The sequence below is a fragment of the Rhinolophus ferrumequinum genome, chromosome 13, assembly GCF_004115265.2.
Source record: "Rhinolophus ferrumequinum isolate MPI-CBG mRhiFer1 chromosome 13, mRhiFer1_v1.p, whole genome shotgun sequence".
Classification (NCBI taxonomy): domain Eukaryota; kingdom Metazoa; phylum Chordata; class Mammalia; order Chiroptera; family Rhinolophidae; genus Rhinolophus; species Rhinolophus ferrumequinum.
In genome coordinates this window covers 33,577,653-33,595,946 of record NC_046296.1, presented here as the reverse complement: position 1 = coordinate 33,595,946, position 18,294 = coordinate 33,577,653, and the positions used below count along the sequence as shown (strand labels likewise).

At 35.7% G+C, this 18,294-nt stretch overlaps 2 protein-coding genes across 6 annotated transcripts in view; one reads left to right on the top strand and one right to left on the bottom strand.

Moving 5' to 3' along the window:
• Positions 1-18,294, bottom strand: part of LOC117033012 (ankyrin repeat and SOCS box protein 3) — a 137,367-nt gene that overhangs the window by 60,010 nt on the left and 59,063 nt on the right. For 3 of the 4 annotated variants that reach the window (XM_033124860.1, XM_033124865.1, XM_033124864.1), the window contains exon 2: positions 4,270-4,478. In XM_033124860.1, the coding sequence (XP_032980751.1) occupies positions 4,270-4,478 (209 nt within the window). Of the gene's footprint in view, positions 1-4,269; positions 4,479-8,566; positions 8,688-18,294 lie in introns of those variants that run through there. The other variant, XM_033124863.1, reaches the window with a different exon arrangement.
• CHAC2 (ChaC glutathione specific gamma-glutamylcyclotransferase 2) lies at positions 8,868-16,802 on the top strand. 2 transcript variants are annotated; one of them, XM_033124868.1, is made up of 3 exons: positions 8,871-9,078; positions 13,892-13,927; positions 15,607-16,793. In XM_033124868.1, exons 1-3 carry the CDS (start codon positions 8,944-8,946, stop codon positions 15,988-15,990), a joined length of 555 nt encoding a protein of 184 aa, XP_032980759.1. In that variant the 5' UTR covers positions 8,871-8,943; the 3' UTR covers positions 15,991-16,793. The 2 variants fall into 2 exon arrangements, with proteins under 2 accessions (XP_032980760.1, XP_032980759.1); XM_033124869.1 differs by lacking the exon at positions 13,892-13,927 and having other exon boundaries at positions 8,868-9,078; positions 15,607-16,802.

The following is an 18,294-nucleotide window of genomic DNA, read 5'->3' as shown; positions in this document are numbered from 1 at the left end:
AGATAAAGCCTGCCTGGGAATAAAATCAACATAGAGAAAAGCAGAGGTGAGAGAAAGAGAACAAGTCTTAATGCCACTGTTCTGAATACCCACACCCAGCAATTCCTGAACAGACCTACTATTCAGCCTTGGCATTTATATGACCTACTATATTCCATTCCCTTTCTTTGTGTAAGCTAGTTAAAACTAGGTTTCTTTCTGTCATTAGTGAAAGAGTTTCTGGTTAATACTGCAGATAATTTATCAGTGTCTATCAATATTTTAACTTTGCACACTTCTTGCACTAACAATTTCACTTCTAAAACTCCATCCTACAGAAATACTCACCTATGTACACAAAGATTTACATATACATGGATGTTAAATGAAACACCACTTACAATCACAAAATTTTAGGAAACAAATTGTCCATCAGCAGGAAAAAAATTAAATATATTACATCTATACTATGAAATACCATGCAACAGTGCTTTTGCTCACAATGAAATGGGGAGCTATTGCAGAGTTGTGAGCAGAACAGAGACATAGTCTGACATACTGTAAAAGGACCCCTCTGATATACTAAGACTAGACTGTGGTAGGATAGGGAAGAACAAGGGCAGAAACAGATGTGTCAGGATGCTACTGCAGCAATCCAGGCGAGAGATGATGTGGCTCAAACCAAGGTATTAATAGTTGTGGGGGTGGTGAGAAGTTGTGTAATTGTGTGTGTGTGTGAGTGTGTGTGTACATACACACAGATATATACATACACAACTACATAAAGATATGCTGATTGACTAGATGAGGGATACAAGAAAAAGGAAGGAATTAGGGATGACCCAGTTTCTGACCTTAGCTAGAACAATGGAGTCTTTCTATCTTATAGATGAAGAAACTCAACCACTAAAAGATTTAAAGACCCGTCCAAGGTCACACCAATAAAGTGGTGGAGTCAGTAGAACCCAGGTCCATCTGATCAGAAATCTTAATCACTATGCACATTGCGTTATTTATCTAAGGATCGTCAGCATCTGTTATCTGCCCAGTATGCCAGCATGATATTTTCTTAACATGAACTAATAAAAAGTACTATGAATTAGATCATATATTTGCCAAATAAAAATATTTGTTAGTAATATGCTATAACCAATTACAAGATTTTAAGTGACCTTTAGTCAGCAAATGGTTTAATACTGAATGGCATGATTAATTGCCACTGAAGATTACTGCCTTCCAAGATTACAAGTTTCAGTGCCTATTACACCAATACAAGAAAGAATATAGAAGACAAGCAAATTTGTTATTTCTGTTTATATTTTTTAAAAGAAGCTAAAGTGAATAAAAGTGAATATATATATATATTATATATATATACACACACACATATACATATATTAAAATTTCTAAGTAAACCATACCAGACTTGAATGCTCTTCTCCAACTCGAATGAGAAGTCATGTTTGATTCTTGGACTAGATTCTGGATCTTAATTGAACAGACAGTAAAGTAAAACCTTTCTAACCATTTAAGACTCTTCTATTCTTTTTGTGTAGGCCTGAGCACCTTCATACTTTAGTGCACTAATAAAAAATACACTTTAGGAATCTCTGGCAGTTTACTAATATTAGATGAAACTCCAGGAGGTAGAAATTATATAATAAAAGACACTTTTATATATACTAGCTAAGCCATGAGGGACAAGAGAATTCTGAATCATATAAAACACTGGTACAGCAAATATAAAGAATGACAGAAATGTCAAACTTGCTTTGGGAACTTTTAAGATTAACCCATAAAACCAAGTTGACTGCTTCAGATACCAAGATGCATGTTGTCACCAGTAAGCAGAATAGACCTTACTTCACTCTTCAAGCCTAGAAACATTTGTCCTTCATCATTTTAAAATACCTCCTCAGATGTAGCTGTATGCTAGCTAAACCTTTTATAAAGTAGTCACCTAACATTCCTCACTGGTCAATGCTCATCAACTTAAATCATCTGGAAAAGTTTTAATTATAATCTTTTTTGAAAAGACAGAGGATAGTTAATTTACAAAAGAGAAGATGGGCCAAGGGAATATATAAAACAAAGTGACCAATAGGCTATGTAGCCCTTCTGCCTCATTCTAACTTGATTTTTCTAGTTAGTGAATCAGTTATCAAAAAATGATAGAAGTTTGGACATTAGTTCCAACTACAGAGAACAACTAAACTCATGGAAAAGTAAGACCAAAATGTCACTACCTCCTAAAGTAAGTCATATAGCTGCTTCCTACCTTCTGCTAACCCTACTTTTTAATCTCCCTACCCCTACCGTAATCCTTGTGTACACACTAAAAATAAATTAGATCTATCCAAAGGTTATTTCATAATAGTGAACTCTAATAAAAATACAGTGAGAAAATTTTATTTGACCATTTATATCAACTGTTCACATAGTTAACTATGTGTGGCTATCTTATCCTCCAAAAATAGCAAACTTAAAAAATAGTCAATAAAAAGGTGATATTTTAATTTCTAAAAGAAAACATGTATGATTTGATGGCCAATTCTAACACATTTAGTGAAAAAAAGCATGCCTAAGTTTAGTGTGCAGCTAAAAGGAAAAACACTGTAACAAACAACACTGGTTTGATGTGGGGAAAGAACGAAATGAGCTTTTTGACTAGAAAAGAAGGTTCAAATTCATGCCTTTATTTGTCACTAGAGATAGTTTGGGAACTCAAGCTATAGAATTAAATTTTAAAAAATTCTGAAAATATGTATTAAGCTTTTAAAATTTGAGGCATAGAGTCTCTTTTTCTAATACCTTTAAACATTCAACTTTAATAGACTCTAGAACACGTGACTTAGAAAGCAGTCATGACAAACTTCCTGTATTACAGTTTGGGGAATTTAGCCTTGCCATCCTTCATCCCTTAAAACAAAACAAACAAACAAAAACAAAAAACCCCACACCAAAAACAATGTAAGAATTATTTCCTTTCCCATCCATGAGGTAAGGAGTTAAGTCATTCTGATGAGCGATGGCCTCAGAAGTCTAAAATTTGATAGCTCTACCTGGGGATGGTACGTATAGTATGCTGGGAAGGAAGAATCTGAATTTCCATGATCAATGAAATGTAAAGGTTCATGGAGTATTATAATACAGAGTATTAAATTCAACCTCCGTTTAAATTAACTGAATGCTAAAAATGTTTACTTTGATTAAGTGTTGGAAGCATGCTAAGTGAAAAAACATGGGCTTTAGAGTCAGCGAGAAATCAAATACCATAGTTTATTATATAACCTTTGACAAGCCAACTTCTCTGAGCCTTGGTTTTTCTCATTAATAAAATGGGAATAACATTGCCTCAATAGCGTTTTTGTATACATTAGATAATGTATATCAAGCATCTGGTATGAAGATGGCTACAGAGCAGTGTCCAACCACCATTAATTCTCTTCCCATCCCGTCTTCTCAGTGTGAGAATCTCCCATTTAGTCTTATTTACGGAGCCCATCACTCAGCAATGTGCTGGCACAGGCGTAACTCGCTCAGGGAGGGGAAGAAGCCTGGTTTATAGCGCTGCTTTGTAGCACTGATTTCTGCGGTGTAAATATCCCCACGTATCTGATCTCTAGTTACAAGCATGATGTCAACCGAATACAGAGTTAGAAAGAGATGTGCAGTAGCACATGATTGCTCTCTGTCCCATTATTCTATTTTATTTTTCCACAACACTTTAACCTTTTGAAATTGTATTGTTTAACTGTTTAGTTATTTTTCTGTCTGTTTTCTCTGACAGAAATATAAACACCATAAAGGCCGGGACGTTGTCCGTCCTGTTCTCTATTGTGTCCTCAGCAAATACAAAGTCAAAATAATTGAAAAGATTCCCCAAATTAAGGAAAGTGAAAAGTATTAAAAAAAAAAAAAAGACTAATTCAAGCAAAACACTCACACCCTCAAGTTTAGTAACACTGCTCCTTTTGTTTGGAAAAGGAAGCAAGATTAACCATGACCAGTAAATTACCAAATGCTGAAGCCCAGCTCAGACAATAAAATGGGCTAGGCACAAGCATTTCCATACAAAGGACAGCATTTATAGATGTCCAGCTGGAACACCATACTTATACAACCCAAGGCAGGCAATCTCATCATTCTTAATAAGGCACAGGCAGTTATTTTATGGTTGTAGAAAGGGAAAACAAATAATAACTATTAACCATTCATGTCTTACCATTATTTTATGTTTTATTAACCCAGCTTACAGGCCCAGCCGCCCGTGCCTTGAATTTACTTTACCTGCACGAATTAAGATCCGCAAACATTCTATAGAGTTGTGATAAGCTGCTTCGTGAATTGGCATCCATCCCCTGTTATCAGCAACATCAATGCTACGTCCCTTTTTGAGCAATTTTCTTAAGACTTTCACATTGCCTTCCCTGGCGGCAAGTCCAACTGTGGAGCATGTGTCAGAGTAAGCCTCTGTAAAATCCATTCTTTTGACCAGTCTACAAAACAAGGGAGAAAGAAAACACTATAGTCAATACAACACTGAACTCCTAGAGATTAGCAGATCGAAGTGGACCTCTCTAGCATCTCTCACACCGACTGCTGAGGAAGAGCCTAAAGAGGAGAAAGCAACCTGTCACGCCCCGGCCTCTGCTAGAGTCTAACCCAGGAAGTCTCTCTGGGTAATTTGGATTCCTTAAAGATATTCTCATTAAAGATATCGAGGGAGTTTTAAGTATTCTATCATTTCTTCTCTGGAAAAGTTGTCTGAGCAGTTCCTTCCTGCAGAGGCTTCTGCTCAAACTCATACCCCACCAAAATGCACTCACTGGAACTCTGATGAAAGAGCTAAACACCTCCAAATTAATCCCAAACGCATCCACTGTTATGCAGGGACGGCCATTTAACAACCAGCAATGCTCAGCCTCAAGAATTAATTTATAGCCCTCTATACGAAAAAGCTGAACCCAAAAAGGCTAGCAAAGGGGTAAAGGGCATTTATTGAAAAAAAAAACAAAGGTAAGTAGTAATTCTAGTTGACCTGCCCCTGCTGATCCTTTCCAGAGGGGTTAAACGCAGGTTCTCTTTCCTTGATGAAACAGTCCCACTGACTGAATATACTGAAATGAATAAAGAGAATCACAAAGAGCAATTTGAGGAGTCCAGCTTTCCTACACCAGCCCAGAAAGTTCTTCACAGCATTACTGTCCTCTTCCTCATCATCTCCTTTCAAAATTCATTTCAAGTTGCCCTGGAATCAATGTCCAGTATAGCTCTCAGTATATGACTCTCACAAAGACAATTTTCTGTGAGTCACACAGTAAGTCAGGTTGCGCTAAGATTCACAATTCTCGGGGATAGTTAGTTATCTCCCAAGGGGTAGTCCCTCCCTCTCAGTAACATTCTTACCCCATCTTTCCTCTTAGTTTTTCTAATGATATTAGGAGGTAATTCAAGAATAACAACAACATGTCTAGTCCAATATAGGTGGAAAACTTTCTAGAACCCCATTCTAAATAATTTATCCAGAAAAGGAAGGTTTGAAGGAAGAGGTTAAAAGAAAACACACAGCATTTCCAATAGTAAATTTGAACTTATCCATGGTCACATGTAAATATGAACTGTAACTGCAGAAGTTTATTCCTTAGTGAGCCAAACAGCTAAGGTTAGCTATGTATTAATCTGATCAGATCAACTGGTCCATTACTAGGAAAGTGGAGATATTTATTATAGAATATTTAATTATTCAGTTAACAGTTATTTACTGAGCACCAACTAGATTACAAATGTGCAGGCCATAAGATGACATAGATGCAGATTCTATCTCAAGTTACACATAGTCTCAGAAATGATAAATGTATGTCATTCAAAATAAAAAGCAGAAAATGCCATAAGAAAAGCACAAATAGCCACAGGTAGTCAAAGAAGGGAGAAACTACTTTAACTTGGTGAGGTATATGAGCTGGGCCTTAAAGGACAGGGAGGATTTGACAATGAGACAATGGGCAGAAGGAAAGATATATCCAAAATTATAGAAATGAACAAGCAAAGGTGAGTAAGGAATACTGAATACAGGAAACAATTGTTTCACTTGGTAAGGATTATGTAAACAAAGAACAGTAGGAAATGAGGTTATAAAGGTAGCTGAAGGCCGAACTGCAACAATCTTGAATGTTAAGCTATGCTTTTTTGAACCACGCTAACTTCTGGGCCATCCATTACATCCAAGTTTCACCAAAAAAGAAAAAGAAAAAAAAAAGGAAGAAGAAAAGAAAGAAAAAGAACAAATCACAAATTTTAGGGCAATTTATAAGCATATTTATCTATTACAAGAAAACATTTTTTTCTATGTAGAAAAAACAAAAAAGAATACAACTCCAAAAACATCAAAAACAGCATTCAAGTAAACATAGGTATAAATCTTTTTCCAAATTTTACTAGCTTTTCTTGGTTACAATGTTAATGGACTCAGACTAACAGGCAATAATCTTGAAAAAAATATTAGAACTGGGTTATACTTTGAGCTTTTTATGGGAAGGAGAAGCCAAAAGAAACGTACTACAATAACAGGATCATTCCCTTCAACCCTTAATACCGACGAGTTAACATGACATAACCGTTTATGAGATCTTTTATTTAAAAGAAAAAAAAAAACTTCTTATGTTCTAGACTAACAGAGAATACAAACAACCAAATGGGATGTATAAACCTCAACTGGATTCTGATTTGGCGAAAAAATATCACCTACAAAAAGCAATTTTGAGGGCCGGCCCGGTGGCTCAAGCAGTTAGAGCTCCATGCTCCTAACTCCGAAGGCTACAAGTTCGATTCCCACATGGGCCAGTGGGCTCTCAACCACAAGGTTGCCGGTTCAATTCCTTGAGTCCCGCAATGGATGGTGGGCTTCGCCCCCTGCAACTAAGATTGAACATGGCACCTTGAGCTGAGCTGCCTCCCGGGTGGCTCAGTTGGTTGGAGCGCGTCCTCTCAACCACAAGGTTGCCGGTTTCGACTCCCGCAAGGGATGTGTGCCCCCTGCAACTAGCAATGGCAACTGGACCTGGAGCTGAGCTGCACCCTCCACAACTAAGACTGAAAGGACTTAGTTAAGAAACAACTTGACTTGGAAAAAAGTCCTGGAAGTACACACTGTTCCCCAATCAAGTCCTGTTCCCCTTCCTCAATTAAAAATTTAAAAAAAAAATTGAGATAATTAAAGAAATTTGAATATGGAATATTTGATGATGTAATTATTGCTAATTTTCATAGATGTAATAATGGCAATGTGGTTATTAGGAGAATATCCTTATTCCTAGAAGTATTTAGCAGTGGAAATCATAACCATGCAAGTTAACACAAATATTTTAGATTAAAAAGTATATACAGAGAAAAAGAAGCAAAGCAACTGTGGCAAATTGTTAATTATTGGATCCACATGGAGGGTGCATGAATGATTACTACACTTTTTTTTCCCCTAACTTTTCTGTATATTTGAAATCTTTCAAAAAAGTTGCGGGTGGAAGCAAACTGACCATCCCAGGCAGTTGTGCAACCACAACTTGGAGAAAACATGAAAAGATTCAGTTATTCTTAAACTAAGTTTTTCTTTGTAGCAGTTTCCTGCTGATTTCTTAAGAGCACAAATAACACTCTTTGAACCTGGGTGTTTTAGCATTCTTTTATAAAGCTAAAGACCATGAAATACGGTGTTGCCCTGAAAATAAGACCTAGCTGGACCATCAGCTCTAATGCGTCTTTTGGAGCAAAAATTAATATAAGACCCGGTATTACATAATATATTACATTATATTAATTATATTTATTACATTATACCCAATCTTATATTCTTTTAAAATAAGACCAGGTCTTATATTAATTTTTGCTCCAAAAGACGCATTAGGGCTGATAGTCCAGCTGATGGTCCGGCTAGGTCTTACTTTCCGGGAAACAGGGTAGTAAGAAATCTGCTCAATAAAGGACAATCATTTGTTCAGGCTTTTGTTTTCACCTACAGAAACGTAGTGGTGATAATCCAAGCGAGCTTCCTAAACAGTATTTTGGAACAGTACATAGCTCTAATCAACAGATCTTAACATTTTTTAGGATCCTTGACCTATTGGAAAATTTCATGAAAGCTGTAGTTTCTCCCCAGAAGAATGCACGTAGACCCCAAATTGTGTACACAATTCCAGGTTCCCACATAGCTTATAAACCGTGTACATGAGCCAAGACCTTTACCTACTCTTTTCTGAGTGAGCTGCTGAGAATTCTAAAGACAATAAGGTCCTTTTGCGTATAAAATTTACGTAAGCAAATTTCGTTGAAATAATAGCTCTCACAAGCATAAAAATTGTGTAATAAACTTTCTGCCTTTATTTGAAAGGTAAAAAGACGATTTTTTAAATTGTAAATAACGTCAAATACAGAGGGTTACAGAGCACCTGCGCTCCTCTGGCTACTGTTATTTGGGAAGAAATTCCATTTTCAAAGCAGAACAAAATGCCTATGCCAACTGCTGTACCCGTATATCCCTCTTCGGTATCTATACCACACCAGCCATGACTCCTTCCCTTTCTTTTCTCCTTACCTCCCCCGTTCGAAAAAGGCAGACAGTTCAATTCAACCTCAGAACCACAATCTCCAGAAAGGGATTGTGGGTATTGTAGTCCTCTGCACACGCGCACCAGAGGTAGGTTAGGGTGATTTACAGAGGCTTCCGAAGAATCCATTGCTGAGCATATAAAAGGTCAATGCTTCTTGATACCCTAAACAAGGAAATAAAATAATAACGTTGACAGAGATAAGAGGCGGAACACGCACCTCGAACTGCAAGTTCCAGGGTGCTTTGCGCTGCTGACCGGGCCATAAGTACAGCTATCGCGCCTGCGCCGGCGCAACCGGTAACTGGTGTCTTGCAAGCCACAGATCCGGCCTGCACCTCCGAGACCACCGAGGAGGAGAAAGATGTGGGTTTTCGGTTACGGATCCCTGATCTGGAAAGTGGACTTCCCCTATCAGGACAAGCTGGTCGGATACATCACAGGGTACAGCAGGCGCTTCTGGCAAGGCAGCACAGATCACCGCGGAGTCCCCGGCAAGGTGAGCCGCTACGCCAATACCCCACACTTACTGTCCCCGGAGCGCTGCTCCCCAATTGCTAGCCCATCTCCGCGGGACCCACACCGCATAGCCCACACCGTATAGCTTTCGAGTGCCGAGCATGTGGTTTAGAGACTTACTTCTGTTAATCTTCCTCGGCCACCTGCCTCTCACCTCTCCCAAACCTAGGGCACTGCTTCCGAAGCCACTTCAGAAGCTGGTGGTTAGTTTCTTAAGGAGGCAAGAAGCATGGGCACAAGCACACAAGCTCGCACAAGGCTGACGTCCTGGCAGCGGGGCCCCATCTCTTGGCAACCTCTGCTCCCCACCCCACCCCGAAAAAAACCGCGGGAAAATCAATATCTGAGTCACCACGGAATTGAAATACTAAAACCAACTTGCAAATACAGCTTTCAGCAATTAAATGTGTTGGCATTTCTGCATTCTGGCAGACTTGCATTGGTTTGAGTTTAAACGTGTGTGCTGTTTCTGGGGTTTCTTTATATTTTTCCAAAGATTATATTTTAGGACACCTACGGTTACCTAAGAATTAATTAACAAAATTGCTTCGGGTTATTTAAGGAGCTTACTTTGATCAATTTGGTTGTCAAGTGCTAGCGGAGTTAAATGAGTTTTCCGTTTGTTACTTGACTAACACAGTACCCATTACTATATCCAGCATTACTTTAACGTTTCTTTCTCAATGATTCTCTAATTTACAAATGTGAAATGTAAGTTCTTTGATCCATTTTTCAGTCATGCAAAGACATTTCATCTCAATATATTTGTACAGAGAATTATTAGCAGCTCACTGCTTATGTAAAATCAGCCTTGTATTGGCTGTAAAACAAATTCATACAGAAAACTTAGTTTTGGGTAACTAACAATTAGTTAACTTCAATACTTGTTTTAGGAGGGTTAACCCTACTAACTTTTCTAAGAGTACAAAATTTTGTATTGCTTACATATCCTCTAAAATACTCTGAAAGTTGTATAAGCTTGATTACAGTTTTATAAAAAGATTAACATTGGTCCAAAAGCACAATATCTAAAATGCTAAAACTCACATGTAGAAAGAGACTGGGATTCATTCCAAAGAAATACCTGCAGCTGTGGAAAGGCTGTAGTGTGTACCTGCTCATAAAAGAGACATAGGATTAAATTTACAACAAGAACCTGAGTTAGAAGCCATTCTACCTCAACTTAAGTTGGTGAACTGAGAATTTGGCTTTAAGATAGATGACTTGAAAACAGGGGAGTCACTTAGAGCAAATGGATGTTTACAGGCCAACAGAAACTTCACGGCCAAAATATCTCCAAGAATGTTATAAAACAATATTTAAGACTTTAAAGAACTAAGTTAAATAAAATGTGTTTTGAGTTGTCAGATATGAACACTTAAAATTGCCATTCTGAATAGAAAATCCTTAGCCCATGCTCTAATTTTAAAAAACAAGTATTAAATACTTTATGAATATGGCATATTTTACTGCTCTAGTCTCAACCAAAATGTATGTTTGTTACATAGCATATTGAGATAAGTAAACTGTCAGAACAGACTGGTAAATTGTCAAGTCAATACAACAGTTCACAATTCTTTAAAAGAAGAGAGCTACTGGTATAAAAGCCAGTATCTCTCTTTTTACTTAAATTTACTAAATTGTAAGGCAGAAACGTTAGGCGGAAAAAATGCAATACCTAATAGTTTTATACCTACTTTTATTTAAAGAATTTATCATAGCAAATTAAAGGAAAATCTACTAAACATTTTCTAAGTATACTGTTCTGTTAAAAAAAACCTGAAAGAACATCATTTTACTTCACATTTTTTATTGTAATGGATCACCAACTTTATATAAATATTAACTGTCTGACAAACAAGAATACAAAAGCCTACAGAAATATCCAGCAAATTAGAAGCATGACGTCGATGCTATATAAGACTATCTTTTTTACAGCAACTTATGCTCCAAGTAAGTTAGTCATCATTACATATGAAATGTGATAGTACTAAACAAATGTTAGATTTATTTCCACATACTGCAATGTGACATTTATGGGAAAAATACTAAACCTACTTGCTTTTATTATGCTTTCTTTTTGGCTTCATTAAACTTTCATTTCTTCATAAGTTTAATCAAGCATCTTATTTATATACAACAGACTGGCAATTTGTCTCCAAATTGAGGATTTATTTAAATGTGAAAATTTTTTCACATAAGAGAAAATATAAATTTCAAAACGAGGTAACATTTTAACACCAGAGATAATCATGAACTGTTACTAAATCCCTAACTTTTCTAGATCAGAAACATTACTCATTTATTATTGAATGAAAGCACCCATCATACCTCATATTTCACAACAATTCCATTCAGTTTAAAAGACTCCATCAGTTTCAATCCCCCCAGAAAGCATTTAAGTGCATTTGCAAATTTACATTGTTTCTCAGTAACATATATTTTAGGGACAAAGAGCTTAAGTTTTAGAAAATGTATCAGTAGTGCCAACAACAGTCCATCTCTGTTTCATCCACAAGCAGTCACAGGGATCCACTTATTTTCCCATAAAATGACTCCCTATATAACACTGTTTTCTGTTTCAACTGCCACCACCTAAGTCTAAGACTTTACTACCCCTACTGAGCACCCTACATGTAAGTGGGAGACATCTTTGCAAACAACAATACCTGGTAAGTGCTATAAAGGAAATGAATAAAAGGAACCATGAGCTTTTAGGAGGAGCTGCTGCTCCTTCTCTACTGCTGCTGCAGTCATCTGGGGAGTCACCCAAGCCTTTATGGAGAGGCTGGAGGATATCACAAGGATGTAAAAGAAAGGTCATTCTACACTGGGCACTGCTATAGCCAAAATATGAAAGTTTGTAAAAGTTATAAATAATTCAGTACAGCTTGCAGGGAAAAGTGGAAAGAAATAAGGTTTGTAGTTAAGTCATGCTAAAGAATTTTTATTTTATCCTGTAGAATACAACCCTGAAAAATTCAAAGACGGGAGTGGACCACTTTTTGCCCCCAAAAATCATTCCAGGGCCTAGTAGAGAACAGGCTAGAGGGAAGCAAAATTAGAAGCAGGCAGTGAGATCCCTAAGGAAGCAATTGAAGGATGAAGAGGAACCAGATTCAGAAGATAATCAGAAGAGAGAGCTACCAAGAATTGATGACTTGGCTGAATGTAAGGGGAGACATTCATTGAAAGGTGCAATACACAACTTGCCACCTGGACCACTAACATTTCTTACTCAGAATCTACCTCCGTCAGTCTAACTTGCACACTATATACTTTACCACAATGATCTTCCCCAAATACTTCTTTCATCATGCCAGTCATCTGCTACTCACATGCTAGAGTAGCTCCTTATTTCCTATTTCTCCCAAATTTCAGCAGCTTCTTATTTTCCACTGTCCCCTAATTTCAACTCCATTCTTTGGCTTTTCAAATCTGACTCTATCCTATTTCTCCAGTTATCTTTCTGTATCATCTTCCCTACATGGGGGACCCTCTATTATAGTCAGATACTTAACGTGGTCTAATACTGCCTCTCGGCCCTCCTCAATCATAAGTCACAGTGTCCTTTTGCCAGAATTTTATCTTCCTTTCTCTCCACTCAAGACTCAGAATTCTTACTGCACTTAATACCATACATCTTAGCCCTTAAATATTCTCTACCTAAATTTCACATGTTAAGTTCATATTACAATGTCATCTCTTGGAAGCAAGAATCAAGGTTTTATCTTCTCTACAACACTAGTAGGTATTCAATAAATAGTTCCTAATTTACTTTTAAATTGAAAGTAATATGGCAATACCTACATGACCTACACCGATATATGTATCCTCATTATAGCATTATCTTAAGTAGAAAACAAGTCAAATCTAAATGTCCAATAATACAGGAATGTTTCAATTATAGTTCACTGATGACAGAGTTATTACACAAATATTAAAATGTATGAGAAGACTAACAAGAAAATAAGAAACAAAATCCAAAATCTCATCTATTCCATGATTACGAATCATCTATACAAGTAAACAAGGACTAGAAGGAAATAGGAACAAAGATGACACAAATGTATGAATGATTTAGGCTCACTAGTGCCAGACAATGGGCATCGAGTAAGTAAAATTGTGGTTTACAACTCAGCATTCTCACTAATGATGCTAACATGTCAGCAGATACATACGTAACCTTGGGCACCGGGTAGGAATTTTTTTTTTTTTTAAAGCAAATTCTCAGACAACTCCAGACTTACAGAAATAGAAACTCTATTTCTGTAATAGAGTTTGACCTAGCGATGTGTGTTTATCAAGCCCTCCAAGTAATTTTGATCTACACTAAGTGTAGGAAAGCACCTTGCAATGCCATGTTTTATTTCCTAATAAAACTAAAATTTAACCTTTCTTATTTTCCTAAGGGGAAAAAAATGACAAGAACTTTTATTTATAACTGCTTCTTCCTTTTGCCTTTCACTTTAGATGGGTCTTAGTCACAGGTGTGTTTTTTAATAATATCCATTTTAAGTCAACATATATACCTAATATATAGAAATTGAAGGGAATGGCTTAGAAATGTTTGGATAAAGTAGATTCTTTTACTTAATTCACTTTAAAATAAAAAATAAGTGCTTTTCAAAAAGTGTTTAGTATGAATAAATGAAGTTAAAATATTGCATGTCAACAGTAAGTTGCTAATGCTCAGTTAGTTGATGAACTTCAATTCAGAAATAAAAAACAACTGTTGGTTTTTTTTCTTTTCTTTCTTTTTTTTTTTTTTTTTTTTACTCTTTTTAAAACAGCCTGGAAGAGTTGTGACTCTTGTTGAAGATCCTGGGGTATGGTATAAATATTTTTTTGTATAGTCTTTAATCACATAAGCTGTTGAGATGTTTCTCAGTTTTAATAATAAATGAAATTATATTGTCATTACAGACAATTTGAACTACACTAGGTGTAGACTTCCTCTCTATTTGTTTCTGTATTATGTTTCTTTTCATCTGTTGGAAAAAGTTGGAATGCAGAATGCAAGGTAGACAACAAAAGAAAACCAAATGGCATATAGTCTCACTTTTTTCCCTTAATGAATTTGTTAACTGAGAATTTTGTGCTCCCTTGGACATTAATGGAACAGCCCAACTACCACTAAGAATCAAATGGAACCCGTACCCACACATTTGCTAGGAGTCTAATATTTTCAGCAAAAATTCCAGTCAGGAATTATTACTTTCTTAGTGCTTAAAGTTATGACTAGCACAAGGGTTTTTTTTTTTTCTTAATAATTTTTTTCCTTTATTTTTTAATTACTACTCCACCATCTTGACTGGAACTCCACAACAGGTTTTTAAACAGGTTTGGAGCACTAGAAAACTTTTATTTGCCCAGTAGTCCTGTTCCTTAAATATTTTCAATCATTTTATTGAGGTATAGCTTCAACGTTTTACATGGTGATGTTAAAGATTTAACTTTGGAAAGGACTTTGATATCCAAAAATCAGCAGTTAGCAATAGCGGATGAATAATGGTAAAATTACGAAATGCTTTCATAATTTGCATTAGTAAAAGCATCTATAAAAATGGCTTCAAACTGGTAACTACTAATAACTAAACTAGTAACTAATAACTCTTAAAGTTAGTAGACGCACTTTGTTTCTACAGAATGTTAATTCATTCAAGAAGATGCTTAGCAACCTCAATAAAGTTTAATAATTAAAGTTAATAACAGTTGTCAAGAAACTAGAAAATCTTTATTACGAACTGTAAATTTGCTTATATCACAGATATCGATACTAAAAACAATCTTTGCAGCTAACATACATTTTTTAATGACACTTTGTTCACGGGCTCTCTTGACAAAAGAGGCTGCCATGTAGTATTCTGTAAGGAGTAATTCACAAAGGAAATTTGAAAGTTTAGGCAATTGAAGAAATGAACAAATTAAAAGAACCTGCTATATGGCCTCAGTTAGTTGATTATTACAGAGCTTTTAAAATACAGAATACTTTCTGCAAAAAAAGGAACACCTAATATATAAAAAGATAAGTGATGTTCAGCTCCTACCTGAAGGGGTTTGGGACATCAAAATCCTCCCAGCCAGCACCCCAACATTCATATCCAGACAGCCTCTGGGGTAGGCTCCAGGGTGGCTCAACACTCCTTCAACCAGTTTGGAAACTATTGCTGTATACCATCAGTGAAATGCTTATGGATTTAAAGGTTTAGAACTGTATTTTTAAACGTCAAATGAAGACCTGATATTTTTTTCACTTCAACCCCATTAGTTAAAAGACATAACTTTCAAAAATTTAAACAAAGATAAATATCCTGGTGTACAAGGAAATAATCTATTCAGATTGAATAATTTAAAATGCTGATTTCCTTTATTGTTTAGTACGTACCTCTTCAATGCACTAAGTGCATTGATTTCTAAGAATATACAAGATATTTTCTTAGATCACAATATATCTTCACCTATTTTAGCCTTGTAAATACTAAATAATCTTTTCATTTTTCAACAGGGTTGTGTATGGGGTGTTGCTTACAGACTGCCAGTAGGAAAGGAAGAAGAAGTAAAAGCATACCTTGACTTTAGAGAAAAAGGAGGCTACAGGACCACAACAGTCATTTTTTATCCGAAAGATCCCACAACAAAACCATTCAGTGTGTTGCTATATATTGGAACATGTGATAATCCTAATTATCTTGGTCCTGCACCTCTGGAAGACATTGCTGAACAAATTTTTAATGCAGCTGGTCCAAGTGGAAGAAATACAGAGTATCTTTTTGAACTTGCAAATTCTATTAGGAACCTTGTGCCAGAAGATGCAGACGAGCATCTTTTCTCTTTGGAAAAATTAGTAAAGGACCGTTTAGAAGGAAAACAGAACATCAATTGCTTATAAAGACCTAATGATTGACTTTTCCAAACAAACAGAGCTTTGAGTCTTTAGAAAATAGTTTTTGCACAATTGCAATATGATTTAGAAAGACCTTATTTATTTTTAATGTAGTCAAGATATCAAAATTTATAGTTTAATTGAAAGTATCCTGAAACACATCATATTTGAAATATTGGAGTACAGGTGAAGAAAAAAAATTCAAGTTTTAATAATAATAATGATTTCCTAACTATATGATATTGAATACTTGCTCATGAGAAGTGAGTTCTTAGAAAAATACAATGAAGGATGCAGTTTAGAGCTTGTTTTTATCAGAGTAAAAAGAATTCTGTTATTTCATATCACAGTACTATTTTAAAGTTGTAGGCGAATTAAACCAAAAGTCCAGTAAATATAATAAGGTTATACCTTCATTATTGTAAGAATGTACAATAATTCTTATACAAAATTCTGCAACCATGGTTTAAAATATACACGCTTAAAATAATGGGTAATTAGAATTATACAGTAACATAGATAAGATTTCAGCCTTGATTGTGAACTTTCTTGTTAAGATATTAAATGAGACCCTTTCCAATTTAAGCCAAAAAAAAGCAGTTTTAATATAAAAATGTCCTTGTAATTATAATGTACTATACCTCTCCTTCTTTGAGTAAATGCATTAATTAACCACATGGAAGAAATTCAGCTGAAAAAGCACAAATTACATAATACAAATCACATCCACTAACAATGTAGTCTGTCATTCACTTTGTATTAATCTTATACTGAAATTTTTCTTTAAAAAATAAAGATAGGCTTTCTAATATTAAAAATTAGCAAACATATGTAATGAAAGTTTGGTGTTTGAAATGGCTTTTACTGTAATTTTTTTACAGTAAGAAGTGGCATTACCTGATCATTTCCTACACAGCATTTTTTTCCTGCTTCTACCTTGTGATATAAAGATATCCATTAAATGGTGTTGATGATGCTACTCAAGTAGGAAATATACATGTACGTTATTAATTCATATAGAATTAGCCTTGGTTCAACCTAATCAGATTATTTCTGATTGTAGGTGATTTCTTTCTCAATAGTATATATACTCTCTCTACCAATCTTTCAACATGAAAAGAATTTCAGTATCACATTAAATCTAATATGAAACTTAATAAAAACTCCTCTAACCCAGGCATGCCTAATAATTCAGAATAAAATAAAGCTTTCCTACATAGCTGCAACAGTAGTCCCTTTCATGGTTTTCTGTTTATTAACACCTTACTTGGTAGTTTACTCAGCTATATAGCTTTTTTAATATTTTCCAACATTTTCACTATTAGTTTTCCAGATGGCATTTCACTTACCCTGTACAACAGGAAAGATACAAACATGCATTAATGAATATCTCATAAGGATATGCCAGGCACTTCACATATGAAAGCTTTTTCTGGATAACACCTCTGAGCTTCTTTCCATATAACCTGTACACAGTTACACATCAAATAAATAGAAGAAATCCAGGTTTCTCTGACTCCTAAGCATAAGATCTTTCTACAATATGTTGAAAACCCCTCTTCAACGTATCCATCTTCACTGTCCTGCATCTTTTCTTTAGGAGGTAACACAATTTATGTTTTGTATAATGAAACAGTATGTAACTTGTTACCTAAAGATGTTTAATTTTGATAGATATACAAAGTCTGACAATTAAGTTCACGAACTTGTTACAACAATGTTGCTAACCTTTTTCGTTATCAAAGGGATTATTCATTATGAAGTTGTACCAACTGGAATAGTTAACCCAGTTTACTATTTGGAAGTGTTGACAAGGCTGCGTGAAAAAGTTAGACGACCTGAACTTTTAGCCCACAATTCATGGCTCTTGCATCATGACAACGCACCAGCTCACACAGCACTGTCTTTGAGGGTTTTTAGCCAGTAAACAAATTACTGTATTGGAACACCCTCCCTGTTCACCTGATCTGGCCCCCAATGACTCTTTCTTTACCTGAAGATAAAGGAAATATCGAAAGGAAGACATTTTGATGACATTCAGGACATCAGGGATAATATGACGACAGCTCTGATGGCCATTCCAGAAAAAGAGTTCCAAAATTGCTTTGAAGGGTGGACTAGGCGCTGGCAGCAGTGCCCAGCTTCCCAAGGGGAGTACTTTGAAGATGACCGTAGTGATATTCAGCAATGAGGAATGTAGCACTTTTTCTAGGATGAGTTCACGAACTTAACTGTCAGACCTCATATATAGGTTCCCACAAATATAATGAGCTTATCTAAGAATCACATGCTATAGCTCATAATCACATA